The 17,098-nt window shown below is 34.9% G+C and overlaps 1 protein-coding gene across 2 annotated transcripts in view; it reads right to left on the bottom strand.

The window, feature by feature from the left end:
- LOC149542772 (WUSCHEL-related homeobox 8-like) overlaps nt 1–13,167 on the bottom strand; it is a 69,798-nt gene extending 56,631 nt beyond the window's left edge. The window contains exon 1 of one of the 2 annotated variants that reach the window (XR_016355510.1): nt 12,280–13,167. Coding sequence is in view for 1 of the 2 variants with exons in the window: in XM_089797661.1 (XP_089653787.1) it covers nt 12,280–12,565 (286 nt within the window). In the remaining variant the exon portion in view is untranslated. The remainder of the gene's footprint in view (nt 1–12,279) is intronic. The other variant, XM_089797661.1, reaches the window with a different exon arrangement.
- Between the last annotated feature and the right edge of the window lie 3,931 nt (nt 13,168–17,098).

Below are 17,098 nucleotides of genomic sequence, written 5' to 3'. Positions count from 1 at the left end.
CTTCACTTACTATGTCAATTAGATGTTTATTAAGCAATGGAAGATTATTACGAAATCTGATTTGTCTTCAATTTTTTTCTTCTCAATATCTCCTACTTACTATATCAGATAGATATGAGTATATACACAAGTAATGGAAGATAAGTCTGCAGTCTGATTGGGACGCCCCCATGTAAAAACTGAAAAAAATGTCTGCAGTCTGATTTATTTATAAACTTGTACTATAAATAATGTCTGACTATGATTCTCACTGTAATGCAGTAAAAATGAATGGAGTCTTTTTCTGTATCTGATACAATAATATTATTATGTAATTATGAATGCTGTGTGCACAGGCAATCCTTGGGATATCTCAAATAAATGATAATGTATAATCTCTGTGATCTCTTAGTTAGAAACTCAATACAATGTTAGAGTTGTTGTGTCTGATATATTCTTTAGCAATGTACAGCGATCAATAAGGTTATCACCTCCAACGTTTATAATTTATTTGTCTGAATATTACCTTTTACCCATGCAATAAAGATATATGATGTTGTTTCTGATATTATATAAGCCTGCAAATGGTGCTGTCTCTGATTGGGCAATTTATACTTGCAACCTGAGAATAGCCTATACAGCTGATGTTTGATATGAGCAAATCCCATAAGGAATATATAAAATAAAATGTCTTCAATTATCATTTGAGAGGGTAAATCAACTACCTCTATATACTTGCATTTGCCAGTGAAATGATACAAGGATGAGATGCATCCTTCCATTACATTTGTTTAATCATGCCTCTTCAATTATGACTTGTTTCTTTAATCATAGTCTTTCGTATGTAATCATCTCTTCATATTATTGCTCCCTTTCATGATTAACAATTAGATGATGTCTCTTTATGGTAATCACTGGCCTCTACTTTCATCAACCATACCACTTAATAACGTATGTGATTTAAGATATTAATTGGTATAATATCTATTATCAACCATCACTTGCTACCTAATTATTAATACCATTTTCCTTAGTTTCTCTTCACCTGATTAATCATGGCTTGACTAGCCTTGATCGAACAATGTTACTAAGCATCTAACAACCATCTACAATCCACCTTTCATAATATCGCTGTTCATGTTTGATGGTCATTAAAGTATCACCATGCCTCTTTGTGCATAGTATGGCGTCGGTCTGATTACATAGTTTATTATTTTACTTCTTTGATCAACCACATCATATTATGATCTTATCAATAATCAAGATATTGATGGGAATATTATAGTTATCTTTCCACTGCTCTTATTACAAGGGGAACAGCTATCTATTGCTGTTTGAAATCGACATCTCTGTTTATTAACATAATCGATGCTTCCTAGATTACATTGATATCCTGCCTTCCTGTGCTTGCTAATAAACGGTGGAGGTTTATTTGAATATGTTTCAGTCTTCAATTACAACTTATTGGATCAAATGTCTACTTGTAGGCTCCTTTCCCATTATATGGGAAATGTCATCCTTATGGAACAATATGGATTCAAGATAGGAAATGAGGGACTGTGTGCATGGCTATCAGTAGATAGTCTAATAGAAGGGGATGCAAACATAGGAGACTTCAGGTATGCTCATATCACATGGATGAATGCCAAAGCAAGTAAAAGGTAGAGGCCAAGAATGCCTTTAGCATTAAGATGGTACATTTCTCAAGCAAAGTAGATTATATTGATGAGCATATTTACATTAGTAGATTTCAGCGATTAATCTCGATAACAAGGGTAGATGTCATAAACTAGGTTAAATTAATCTGCTTAGGCTGCTGTGTTCTTGGAATAACAAAAAGTGGCCAGGGCTCAACTTGCATGACCCACTTAGAAGCATTGTCATCATCTTCAATTGGAATATGTTGTTGGGAGTTCTTCTCTAGGCCCTACTCCATCTTCATTTGGGTGTCCTGAGAGGGAGGAGTGTTCTAAGTTCTTACATTTGTTGTCCTGTCTTTTTGGTTCTTGATTCTGGTTGTGCTTTGAACTCGTGAGCTCCTCCTAAACCTCATATCTGCTGAAAAATAATTGATGAATTGACCTTTTTTCTTTGGATGTGACTGTGAGAAACAATATAATCTTTCACAGACTGTAGAGATGAGGAACTTTAAGAATTTGGAAACAACTTGAATTTCCCTATGCAAGTCCAGTCTACCAAGTTGGTGATTTTGTGTGGTGGGGATGCTTATAGACAGATATTGAATCTGCTTAGCCGTGAGACAAGCATCTCTGGGACTTTTCCTACCTACCTCTACAAACTTAAGTAGACCATTTGTATTTTCATCAAGCCTCACCACTCCATAATTTAAACAGCCAAGCTCTGCATGGTAACACCAAGTTTATCCCATTTATGTCTGACCCGAATAGAAATGAAGCTCTTCAGAAAATTTAATTTGATCACTTATGGTAGCTGGGTAATTTTTTATAGGCATTGGTCTGTAGGAGGCCTTTATAGCAAAACCAAAGGAGTTATTAAAAGAGGCTTCTGCAATGATATCATCCATTCACTATTGTGAAATGATCAAAAAGGAATGAAATCATTATTATAAATATCACCAAGGCCATGTACATACAGAAAAGAAGTGAAAGATGGGTAGATGGAGTACATATGAAAGATTAAGGAAAAGAATGGAATATATGTTGAGAAGAGGGTCATGCCTAAAGGATTATATGGTCACAAGATAGAAAAATCAACACACTGCATTTAAAAACCAGAAAAGGTGTGCTAGACCCAATTAGGGGCTATCTATTATGAATTGGGTGATAAGTGAACATAGGGAAGGAAAATAAAGCTGAATGGCAACACGGAATACATAACAAGTTTGAATCACAAGAGGGGACTTTGGCCCGAGAAGAAAAAGATAAATAAAAATTGGGTTGGCAAGTGCATTGGGAATATGAAAGTGGGAAGAGCTCAAACAATAACACATGGGTGTATTGTGGGAGCTACTGAATATCATGTGGTAGTGGAAGTTGTTTCAAAAAAAATTAACACTAAATGTCACGGCTGATTATATTAGGAGACATTTTTAAGGCTACCATGACTTGGATGGGACTGCTGGCTTCATTTAGGCAGAAGTAAAGAGTTAGCTTTAGTTTTGGTGGGATGGATATAGCATGTTTGTCACTTGATAGGTCTTCTTGATTGGTACTCAATGTGAACATTTCAACAAATAATCAAAATTTTGAACAATGTCTTGCATGATATTGAACATCTGCAAATGAAAAATAACCTTCACCAATGACATCCATCAGTTGTTTCCTTCAAGATCAATTTTAAATAAATGATAGCTTGAGGATCATCTTCAATCTACAGATTGACTTATCCCATACTCATGACTAGAACAATACTGTTATAAAACACAATAAGCTCTGATTTAAGATAGTTTGTGCCTATTGACCTCAATAGATGTGACAAGAGAGCACAACATGATTAGCCAAGAGATTGGATGATCTTTGAGGTTAGTAGAGCAAAGAGAATCAAAAAGTAAACTATAAGAGCCTACAGGTATACAAAGAAATGGTAGTAATATAAATTCGAAAAGGCTACATGATGCCTTCTCATCCCTTTTAATAACATCCCTTCAATGTTGGGGAAAATCCATATTGGTTGAATGGTTACGACAATGACTGTGGCAAGAAAAGGCTACAAGGCACCTTCTCATGCAAACTTGAGTTGGAGGTTAGTTCACTTCTTCTTCTTTTTTAAATATTTAAAGTTATTTTCTGAATCTTAATAACCTAAGTTACCAGTTCGAGTTCGAGTTCGAGTTCAAGTTCGGGTTGAACGAACGAGTTCGCTAGTATGGCAAAATCTTGAAATGGGGTATGGGTTTGTTAGTACAAAAACATGTAAAAATTATATATATAGCATATACATATGTATGCAGCCTAGAAAAATAAATTAAGATTAGAATGCATAGTATCATAAAAACAACAAAAACACTATATACTTGTAATATTAACATCATATCTATAAGCAACACCAAAACATTAAAATAATATCAAGTTCAAGTATCATAGTTTAGACTTCAACAATTAGAATGTTACGCTAAGTTACAATCATCTAATGGATTATCTAAATCTTCATCTTCTTCTTCTCCTTCTTTATCAAAGGCATTAGTTGGTTCGCAAACATTGTCAATGTTACTGGGATCAACTATACTAATAAAATTCTTGCTTTCCCAATTGTCTAACGCTTATTACTTTTTCATTGAACAAAGAGCTTGTTTGTATGTAATTAACATCCTACTTGAAAAATGTTACATAAGTAGCTTGCAACTTCCTTCACCTATTGAAGATGTTGTTAAATGTTTAAAATATGATTTATCAGTATGTAGAGCTTCCAATTATTTAGATACGCACCGTTATCAGCAATTGGATTAAAAAAATTCACTAGAAGAAATCTCGAGGGCTAGTTTAATTTGATGAAATAAATATTTGAAATTCTGAAAATTTTGTTTCTAATGTTAAAAATCTTTATTCAAATTCTGTAATAATTGTTTTCTACACTAAATTATAGAATGGTCCCAATGGAAGTATACCTAGTTGGCACTTAGTCTACCTAGGTCTGCCCTAGTTCGACCTAGGTTTGGCATAGAGGAACCAACCTTTTGGGTTCAAATTGAAGTGGAACCCAAAAGGGAACCGAGACCAGGACCAAGAACTGGTTCAAGATTCGCCTAGCTCAAAGAGCTAAGGGGATAACTGGGTAACTAAGTTGATAACTTATAAAGTTTTTATTTTTAGAGTGTACACTAAATTTATGTACCTTTTATTTATATATGGTAATTACTTATTTTTGTTGAATATAAGTTATCTTTTAAATCTAAATTGTGTACTTAAGTTATTATTAATTTTATATTGTACTTGTACGTTGCTAATACAAAAGGTGGTGGTAGAGCAAAAAATACAAAAGAAACAATGTGGTTACACCATTCTTTCAAATGGATGGACGGATGGCAAAAAACCCACCATCGTTAATTTTTTGGTTTCTAGAAAGGATGATGAGGTGTTTTTGAAATGCGTGGATGCCCCAAACAAGGTGAAAGACTGTTGAAACTTTGGCTCTAATGTTAGAAAAAAAGTTGTAATGGAGGTTAGAATTGATAATGTGATGCAAATCACAATCAATAATGCAGCAGCATATACACGGCAGCAGGTAAGATCTTGAAAGACAAATATAGTACACTTTTCTGAACTCTTTATGTATTGAATGTTCTTGACCTTTTGGAGGATATACGAAACTAAATTGAGTGAGGCTGGTTGTTGAAGATGCAAGAAATATCACAAAATACATCTACAGTCACCCTTGGGTTCTTCACTTGATGAAAGAACACAACCAAGGGAAGAGCGAGAATCATGAGGTTTGCAACAATTTTCTTAATGTTGCAAAATATTTTGATTTCTTTCAAGCAAATGTTTATTATTCAAGCATAGCTAGATTCAAGCTATTCAAAGAAGCCTGTTGGAGAAAGTGTTGCATATATGGTCTTCAACAAGCAATTTGCATACAGAGCTACAGAGATTGTGAAGGTAACTTGAAAACTATTCAAACCTTTCATTATTAATTTACAACTTCAATGATTAATCTTTTTGTTCTTTTCAATTGTAGGTGTTGGAGCCCTTTGTTAGAGTTCTCCACTTGGTCGATGGGGATCAAAACCCAATGAGATATCTATTTGAGGCCATGGATAGGACCGAGGAAGCTATCAAAAATTTCTACAAGGGGGGCAACCTCAAATTTGATCCCATATGGAAAACTATTAATAGAAGGTGGAACAATTAGCTCCACCTACCCGTTCATGCTGCAGGGTACTTCCCCAACCCCCATTATTGCTTCTTGCCATCCTACTCAAATCCCAACATAGAGATCATGGAGGGCTTCACTGCAAACATACAGAGGATGATACCTAAGGTTGAGATGAAAGGCCTCGTTTATTCCAAGTTGAACATGTACAAGAATCCAAGGGGCAAGCTATTCTCTTCAAACATAGTGAGGAGAAGAAGAAACACTCAAAGCCTAGGTATAATATTTGGAATTTGAAGTCAATCATATATATGATAAGTAGATAAAAATTAAAATATGTTTTTACCTAGCTTTAACTCTTCAATGTTTTATTTTGTAGATGCTTGGTGGCAAAACTGGGGTGGAAGTGTCCCAAATTTGCAAAGATTTTCCCTCTAAATCTTATGCCAGCCTTGTAGCTCATTGACTTGTGAGCGCATTGGAGCTTGTTCAAGGCCATCCACATGAAAACAAGTTAGCACAATAATGCCTCTATGACATCGTATTTGTGTAATATAACCTTCAATAGTGCACAAGATAGACGAAACACAAGCTAGTCTACTTGATTTGGATGGCATAGATCCTTACTATGATTGGACATCAAAAGAGCAACCTTCATTTTTTACAGAGGATAGGATCTACAATTTGGAGAGGCAAGCTATAGAGGAGAGTGGATTCGCAATGAGATTGGATGATATTGAGGAGGATGAGGAGGTTGAGGATGATGAGTCATTGCCAAAGCCAATACAATCTACATCGAGAATGGAGGTTGAGTCACTACTAGTTGTGGAGAGGGAAGAGGTATGACAGCAACGAATTTCTAAGACTAGACAGCCCTCTTGTAACTTTTACTAGAGCTGCTTGGAAGGTGTAGACTATTTTGATGTTGTGCTTGTATTTATTTATAGTTTTACAAAGATAATTTGCTATTTTAGTTTTGCTTCAAAATATCAAGCTACTAGCCATTAGCATTCCACAAGGGGATACCATTTTGTACCCCATTTGCATTTAAATATATTTGGACACAACTTGTTTCTTTTGTTTACTCGTTTACTAAGTCATTAGATGCATCTCCTCATTGAATTTTGCAAATAAAATGCATTTCTAATTAGATTTAAGAAAAAAAATTAAGCTCTTGAATTTTGGGGCAATAAGTCATCAAGTAATCAGTAATTTTTTGTTGTTATTTTCTGCCCCTTGGCAATAAGTTGTCGAGTATGATTTTTTCAACTATGGTATAACCATTGTGGAAAAGAGTATAAGAGCTCATGTTTTCAAGTGAATGCTCATTTATGCGTCATCTCTTTCTCAAGGAATAAAAGTCAATTCATAGCCAAAGGAACAAATATTGGCTTATTGTAAAGAAAAAGTGGATGTCGACATGAGAAGTTATCGATCAAAGATTCGTGCACAACCTCTTGCCAAGGAAAGCTCGAAGGTACCTCCTAGTGGCTTCACACAACTAGCTAGCCTACAGGCTTTTATGTCAATGCCACCATCCTCAAAAGAAGAGAATGTTTTGTTTTTGTGAAAAAGAGGCCCATTGGACAAGGCCTTCAAAAATGAAGTGAGAGAGGTTGCAGATTGGGGCATCTTTCATTGTATTTATGCAATGGGCTTCCTTTCAATATTGTTAGATCACCTTATTGATGGAATATAGAGAATATTCTTTGCAATACGCCTCCTAATTATGTTAGTCCTCAGTTAAAAAAGGTGCAAACCACCTTATTGGCAAAAGAGAAAGATTTTGTACAAATATTATTGAGAGTGATCAAGGATACATGACCCAAACAAACATGTCCATAACTTTTTATGGATAATAAGATCGCAAAAATAGACCATTGATTAATGCTATAGTACTGTCCCCTGGAGGGATAATGTTTTTGAAGGAGGTGGATTCTCAGGGGCAAATAAAAGATGCAAGTTTTTGTGCCAATGCCCTCATAAAATCCATAAAAATGGTGAAGCCTGAAGATGTTGTCCAAGTTATAGCAGCCAATGCAAAATTTGTTTAGGGCAGTTAGGTTTACACTGGAGGCTACATAAGGTTTACATTGGAGGCTACATATTGTCACATTTTTGGACACCATTTGCGATCCACTCAATTTGATATTGAAAAAGATTGGAAGACAAATTGAACGAGTCAAATAAGTTTACATGGAGGTTAAAAAACTTCAAATGTGTGATTAAATATAATGTCATAAGCCATATTCAAGATCTTTTCTAATTTGAAGTTGTTGAAGGGAACTTAACTTTTATTGTTTATTTTTAACTTTTTATTGGTGATGTGTGATGTGTATTTTTATAATTGTAAGTGTGTTTCCACAAACCATAGAAGTAACATTTTGCTTCTGGATTTAGATTGTATGTATCTTTTTGAGCCAATGTTTCGGGTCACAATGTACGAACCATCATCAAGGCAAGAGAGCGACAAGGAGATGAAAAGTATACAAGTTGCTGAGCTGGAGTAGTCTTAAGAAGAAATGGATGAGGAAAGAGAAGAAATGAACGGAAAACGTGTATTTCTATGCCATGTTAGGTTGTCGAAACATTATTTGCATCTCACACAATTGTCTTAGGACAACTTGTGAAGGTGCGAGGGGCCTTGAGTTCCATGGCCATCAACAACTTGTGGAGTGTATGGAGGTAGTCAAGCACAAAATGCCCAAAAAGAAAAGGCTCGTGTGTAATATATTTTAAATTTCACTGAGCCCATCATGAGCATGATTGGGTATGCCGATAATGATCACCAATGTTTGGGTGAAATTTATGACTTGGTTACGGGGTTCCCCCATTTAAGATTGGGTTTCGGTCCCAGTTCTAGTTGGGTTCTGATTCTGATTTGGTTCTCCTCTAGGTTTGACCTGGGTTCTTGTGGTAGGAACTCGGGCGTGAACTTGGGTCAAACCTAGATGCACTTGTGGCTGTAGGTGCCAAAAAATGGGCCTCGCATGCCTTAGAAAATGATTTTGAACCCTAAAAAAATCAATTTGCAAATACATTTTGAGACTTTGAAATTATGAATATGATGCATGAGGTATTTTATTTGTAATTTTAGTGGCAATTATGGATTTATGAGTATCATGCTTCTAACTTATATTATGGTAACATAGGTATGACCACACTCCATGCCTAATGGTGGCCGACATGGAGTGTGGTTCAAATAAAGTTGAACCAAATGCTAACCTTGATGCCTATGATCGTGATGAAGATGAATATAAATATTAAATATTAAGTATTAAATATTAAATATTAAATATGAATTATGGCTTGTAATTTGAAATTTCTTTGTGTAATGGCACTTTGAGACTTTTGCAAATTATGAATATGATGTGTCAGGTATTTTATTTATAATTTTTCTGACAATTATGGATTCATGTGTATCATGCTTCTAACTTATTATTATAATATGTCTGAAGTTTAGAACATATATGATGTATATAAAAATGTACTAATATGTCAATTTGTATGTAGTAGTATGTACACACACACACTCATATATACAGGGTATGTATGCCAAACCCGAACCCAAGGAAAAAATAATTTACCGAACCTGCAAAGTGAACCTGTATCTGAACCAGGAACGATAAATTAGATTTATGATGGCATGTACTCCATGGTGGAGAAAATGAGTGTGAAATTGAAGCCAGACAATAGGACCCAACAGAAACATTTTTCAAATTTGTGCTAAAGATTAGGAAAAAAATGACTACGCCCATCATCTCTTAGCATTCGCTTTGTTGCCAAAGTATTAAAGAAAAGAGGTACTTTTATTGTGGAGGAGAATGGCACCATATAGTGATGAGGAGGTTGCTGCTGACTATAAAGCTGTATTTAGAAAGGCATGTAGATGAAGAAATCCAGTCCAATAATATGAGAGCATTTAAGCTGATTCTTGTATAATTGGAGTGAAGTATAATAGATTGAGTTTGTTGTAGAGAATAGTCTGGGTGTGGCTGACTAGTTGAAGAGCTCAAGTGTGGTGCAGCTTGCAAGAGGAGTAGAGAGACCTGCCAAGCAAAACCTTATCTGTGATCATTGAATGAAAAGGCATCAAAGCGTTGTTTTGCAACTTAAAAGCACTATTTGACAACAATTACTTGTGCAGTAGAGGATGCACAAGAGATGATTTGCTTGAAAACATCAAAAAGAAAAATTTAAAGTGTCACGAAGAGTGTACTGCTATAGTTGCAATTAATGCTGATTGGCTGGACTTGTAAGGTGTGAAGAACAAAAAGATGAAATCGTCCAACCATTTGAATGATTATTGGATACTTCGATATCACCAAAGCACATATAAAAGGTTTTCTAGAGGAAAAATAGATTCCTGCCTCTATTTGAGTATTGGAGAATGAGAGTTGTTTGAGGTCTCATTTGATAGTCTAGGAGATGCTTAGCTGTAGGAATGAAAGAAGAAGTTTGTAATATGTCGAAATACATTTCATAGAGAATGCATTTCTTCATTACAGGGGGTGTAGGAATTAATGATTAAATGTATGTTAAATGCTGCTGGCAGTCTCTTACAGAGTTGGCACTGTTAGTTTCAGTTCTGGAAGTTTGTTAGAGTAGGAGCCTTAGAGGTTCCAAGTGTTGGTGTCAGTAAGTCTCAGTTTGTTAAAACGCTTAAATCCATGAGTATGTGAATTTATTTTGCTTCTTTCAAGCTACGTAAGTTTAATCATCCTTATTGAATAAACATAGTGATTTACACTTGAATAATAGGTTCTCCAGAGCATATTCTGCTATAATTTTCATAGTTCCATGAGCAATGAGATCTTTGAATCAAAATCACGCAGTTAAATCCTGATAGCAATATCACAATTTGACTTGCTGTGGAAATTATCTCCTACTTATCAATGAGATCTTACTACTTAGGAGATTATTCACTGACTTAAATGATTTGGGCTGTTTGGAGTCTGGACAGAACTGCATGGTATGGTGATGCTTTGTAGCAAAGGGACTGGCTATAACCATCCAAGAATCACTGCTAAAAAGGCAAAATCTTATTGAAAATGCAATGTGCTTGATGTGGATATTGTTATAACTCTATTTCCTATACAAGACAAATTGAAATGATGCTTTACGGCCACTCCTCCTGCATTAGAGGATGGGTATTAACATAAACATCCATCTATTTTTGTATCAGGGATGCAACTAACTGTAAATCTTAGAGCCAGATAAGCTAATTCAATCATTTCTGATTAGATTTTAAATGGTCATAGAAAACAGAGATGAAGGAGAATCTAGAAAATATAGTTTTGCATCAAAAAATGCTCCCTAGAAGTACTAAAAGTGTTAGTCTGTCTTGAGCAGAATACACACTATATATGAAACTAAAAGCAAAACATGCATTCCCCCCCACGCATACAGTTTTAGTCATTGGATTTTCTTCTCATCAATGCTGTCCTGTATTTGCCAGAAAATTGGACTGATAGTGCAACCTCTTGAGGAACTTAATTCCAGAATACGAGGATGGACGTGATTCTGGGAGCATGCTTGCCCAAAGAAATTTTAAAAAGACTTGTTGCATATGATAATTGATTTCAAGCTACCACTTCCAAGCTTGATCTTCTGGGTGCATTTTCAGAATTCGAGACTTGTGAAGAACTCTGACCTTTAGGAAAGTCAATGGGCATTGTATCCTCTCACGTGAAAGTTTTGAGGCTGAAAATTCTTATATATGGTCTTCCGAGAAACATTACAGCCATTATGTTTTTTTAAGGGAATTTTACATAACAGTCAAAACTTCTGAATAAGATTGAATCATGCTATGAGGCAACTTGTATTCCTGTTATGGTACAGAAAAGAGCTACAATTTATCAACGATCAATTAACGGGAAGCCAAGAAATGACAAATGAAGATGCAAATATTTATTTGCCATGAATTCATAAATATTCCGATGCTATCCACATGAGGCTAGACCATAACAGTTGATTCTTTTAAACTATGATTCAATGGCTTAGAATTACTAAATAGTTTTAGGGATATTCCACCAAATACAAACATATTAAACTGGTCAACAGTATGAGTTCGAGTGGCAAATCACATAGTGGAGATCTTGGTTCGACTCCCCAAGACAAATGTTACTTTTAAAGGTGTTGACAAGCACAAAGTTCTGGGTGGGGTGTGACCGCGCAAGCGAGAACAGACGTATGTCATGAGTGAATTCAACAGAAGAAATACCCCTTGATGGTGTCATCTAAGCTGAAATTCACTACCCATAAAGTTAACTACCAAAGCACATTGAAAAACAGACTAAAATGGCTATTATTTACAGCATCCACCGAAGGAATACAAATCATAACTGGAATTTTGTGGAGGATTCCGAACTAACCTCTTTATTGTCTGAATATTCAGCTGACATTCAAATAATAAAGCATTGCTAAAGTCAACAATCACTTGACCAAACGAAGATACATTTAAGAAAGCAAACGCTCAGTATAAGAATGATTGGAAGTCTAAAAACCAACCAGGTAGAGCATTTTGTTGCGCCATGATGGCCTTGTGCATTTCAACCAGATGCTGACAAATGGTTGCATAGGCTGAAATCTGAAATCGAAGGATATCCATCTGCTCATCTGTCATCACCTGCCCAAGCCTTCTTCTTATGTACACATCTCCCTCCTTCACATCTCCAACCCCGTCCACATCCCCATCCCCATTCTCACTTGAATCAACACCAACTCCACCTTTGTCTTGTGATATAATTCCGTCTATCTCTGTCCCAATCCTCTCCATGTGCGAGCATTGCTCCATATTCAAACTCTTATTTTCAATTATCTACTGCTCTTCTCTTTCTATTCCACAGGCCCTGGTCTGTAAAATTTATGAAGTTTATACATTGTCCCAACACGGAAAGCAATGGAAATAATGATGGCTAATGGCGACGGGCTGCAACAGAATTAACAGACGTCTAAGGTACCGAGGATGAGGATGATGACAAATTATGAATTGAGGGGAAACTGTGATATACCTCTTTGGTAGGTTTTGATGTTATCTATGCGGACAAATCTCATGGACCCACATAACTATAGACTAATTTACCGTCACTTATTTAGAATCCTGATTTTGAAATTCAAAACTGCGGTGGCATGTTCATCAGACAAGGGGATTGCTTGCCCTTCAAAAAAAAGGGCGGAAACGTGTAGGAGGAGAATAGAGCTATGCCCAGTGAAGCGTAGGAAGCGGAAATGCTTACATGAAAGCAACCCTTACCAGCAAAACTACTATTGTCAAATTTGCTATTTCACTCACTCCTGCTGCCCACCAGACCTTTTTAGCTTGTTATTCACAGGATATTTCCTCATACTCTTCCTGTTATGTTCCTCTCTTTTCGGCTTGCTAAACTATGTACATAACGAAATAAACTGTGATAACCGACAAGATTAGCAATTTGGCATGATTTTTTTTGGCCCACTGCAAATTTAAAACTCCGTATTTCCATTTGCAAACACTGTGTAGATAAAATGTGAAGTGAAGGATGAGTGAACATTATACAGTTGTACTGATGATTCTGAAAATGCGAACTACACGTCTGTATGAACGTCCATCAATCAGCTGTTTGTTATTCGTCTTTCACTTTAGAATTGGTAGTGGGTGGTGGCGGTTTGTATTAAATAATATTGTTTTGTATTGAGCGAGGTGAAGTGATGGGATTGACATTTGACACCCACACAAGTATGTCTGCCATGTGAGCGAGAGTGGGTGTGGGTGGGATTCGGGAATATATAAAGCAGCACATGATTATGTTACAAATATTTGACTAACCTAGAAAATCTGGTGAATTTGTTTGGTGTCAACCTCAGGCTGTTAAAACTTACTCACTGCCTTTCTTGTCAGACTCAAAGTGGAGGTCAAGTACAATCAAACATTTGACCTTTGCCCACAATTGTCCTCTTCTTTTTCATTGTCTTTTACATTCCACAAATCATTCCCCTCAATCTCAAATATTCAAACACAACTTTTCAGCTCTACTGTTTCTTATCTTCAATTTGAATAATATTTACTCGCCATTTTTTATGCCCAGATTAAATGGATCCACTTTAGGTACCTTTGATTTTTTTGCCAGATTGCTTTATTTTCTCAATATAGAAGGGTGAAAATTAAAAAGGAGCGGTCAGTTATTTTGGTACTATTATTATATTTGTATATTCTTATTAATATTAAAATCTATATTTTGTATTAAGCAATATGGTTGTAAAAATTAATTATTTTTAAGCTGGACTTATAATAATTCATCTTTCAAAAAATGTGTTTTTACATTAAATTAGAAAATAATTGTATTTTAGTTTTATTTTTCTTTATAAATTCTAAAGGTGCATTTGTTTGTGGGAAGTCAATTAGAATATGAACTTAAAATAAAAATTTGTTTTCCATTTTCTACCTGGTGCACCAAATCGGAATTGGCAATTGGAACTTATTTTTAATTTTCAATTTGGCTGCTAAATTGGATTTGAGAATTGGAATTCATATTCTCATTTTGACTCCAAAATGAGTATGTATCCATTCTAAAAAATACCTTGGAATAGCTATTCCTATTCTCATTTCTACTTTTTCTTATTCGATAAAATTTGTAGGTCCTCTTAATGAGATTGGTTGAAAAAAAAACATGTTGCAATTTCACTCCTCCCCACTAGAAGCTTGGACCAGTCGCGACAATGTTTGAGATCTAAAGTCGCCATGTGACCCCCAAGTGAAATGTCATATGGACGTTGTCAAACATGACTGCCAGCTATGGTCGTTAAAAGGAATGGACTCCACCAACATTTGCACATCTTCGGATTTGGTTTTACTGTCACTTGGAAGATTGCAGTCAGAACAACATCGAGAAACATGAAATAAAGGTAGAGCAGTTGATATATTTTGTTTTGGATGTTCCTCCTCATTTTCTTTTGTTCAATACATCGGATTAGGATGTGTTCTTCCTTTTCCCATAGCTTCAGCCTCAATCTTAGTGCTATGCTTTCTTCAATTTGCTTTAAAGGATGATCTGGCATTCTTTCTATTATGTTTCCTTCATCCACTCCCACAAAAAGGATTAAGAAGCCTAGCTCGTCTTTGATAGCATTAAGGTATTAATTAATACCTTGTGGAAGAAACCAGGTGCTCCCTCCCTTTCTCACTCTTGTCTCCATTTGAAAGATTATGGTGGACTGGTTATGATTTGAAAGAAGGGTTTGTACAAAATATGATATGGTGAGAAATGGCACAGGGTGTTGATCAAGCACAAGTAAGATCATAGGCGTGTGTCATGTCGAAAATCAGCTAAGCCAAGGAGAATTAAAAAAACATCAATTTGCATTCCAAGGAATGGAGAAGAAAAAATTTGCTACAAGTTTTTCACCATTTGCCCCTTCCAATCAAATGATTACTCCGGTTTTGTAGAACCAAACAGGGTGTGGAATAACAAATCCTATTCCTATTTCTATTCCTATTCCTATTCCTGATTCTTATTTCTTATTCCTATTCTTAATTCCTACTCCTATTCTTATTCCCTATTTCTATTCTCAATTTCCTATTCTAGCAACCCAATATATTATATGTTATTTTCTAAGGGGCCGTTAGGCTGTAGGAATAAGAATAGCTATTCTGGAATAGAAAATGGGTGTACATATTTCTATTCTCTGTTTGATTCATCCAGAATTTGATGGGGAATTCACAAACCCAAAAATTTATGCTTTCTAAAATAAATAAAACTGGAATAGGAATATGTATTCCAATTCCATTTATTTAGGTGGAATTGCAAAACCTCATTTTTAGGCCAAAATTGGAATACGTATTCCTATTTTATTTCGTATTCCAATTCCAATTTGGTGCATCCAAACAAGGAATTCAAAATTTTAAGAATTTACATATGCCTATTCCGCTTGTATTTCAGTTGCGAAATGGGCCCTAAGTTTAATTCCAATTGTGAAAAAAAAATTCATGTTTTTCTCATGGCTATTTTATTAATTAACTTAAAGTGTAAATGATCTCAAATTACATTTTAGAGTGATGTATTTAAGGACCAACACTACTTCATTTGAATCATCAATGAATCCTCTAGGAATCTATTGAATATGTCTACAAATTAAATGCAATAAGACAAAAAAAAATGGAACATCCACATCATAAAAGTGTAATGCATAGTTTATTGTTATCTTTGATCTTTGTTCATCATGGTCAAATCAACTATCTAGAGTTTGACTAAAAGAGCTAACAAACTCCTTAATTTTGTATGTAAGTGTTCTGGGATAGCTATTATTTAGATTATAGATACTAAAACAATTATATTGTAAAATATCATATAAACTATATAAATAAATTGTATTTGTAATACTAAATACACTTTCCACACAAAATCAATTAAATATTCACAAAATTCACTTTTCACATCTACAAAATAACCAACCTGCCCTACAAATAAAAACTCAAAATTTAATGACATATTTATTATACCTTGCACCTTTTAAATCTACATTAAATTTAAAACTAATCACGCTTTACTTGCTCAATTTCATATTAACTTTGGCATATCCTATATATTTAATCTGTTATAACTATTTTTTCCAAATATCAAATCTCTTAGTCCAATATTTCCAAATAAAATTATTTTTCCATTTTTCCATTTTTATTATTATTTAATATTGTTTCCTGATTTAAACCTATCAAGAACAGTGACTTCCCTTACAAATCACGCACACCTGAACCATTAAGCAAGCAAAGCCATAACATTCGGATCAGGGAGGAACATTTTTACCCTTAAATATTACAATATTGAAGAATAAAATGCATGCTTGCAGACACAGTCATGACTGAAAATGCGCGTGCACGCGGCTGCTTAAATAAAAAGTTTTGCAACAGGCATCCGTTTAAACAGCCTATCAATTTACCTGGTAAGAAGCCAATTTGGCCGGGGAAAATATGTACATTTGGTCGGAACACATTTCAATATCTTTTGACAGTACGTAAAGATTAAATAATATATTTTTTATCATTCAGAATGTAGCAATTTAGAACCTCTTCAGATATTCCATCATATTTGAAGCAGTGATTAAAAAACAATAACTAATGTATTTAAACTTTTCCGATGAGATCCCTTAGCACAATTTAGGGTTTTATATTGTTTTACCTCTCTTTCGCCGTAATATCAACTGTGATTGTATATAAAGCAGAAAAATAGGTCACAGATTGTCAATTTTCCCGCCTGTATGCACTTCTTTCATTCAACTTCAGCAATCTGAATAATAAGCACGGCCTTTTGCCGGTTCTCACATCGAACTCGCTGCCGTCCTACATTACAACATGATT

This window comes from Cupressus sempervirens, chromosome 8 (genome assembly GCF_028749045.1).
Source record: "Cupressus sempervirens isolate cs-2001-9-10 chromosome 8, ASM2874904v1, whole genome shotgun sequence".
Classification (NCBI taxonomy): Eukaryota; Viridiplantae; Streptophyta; class Pinopsida; order Cupressales; family Cupressaceae; genus Cupressus; species Cupressus sempervirens.
This window is presented reverse-complemented; position numbering and strand designations above follow the sequence as displayed.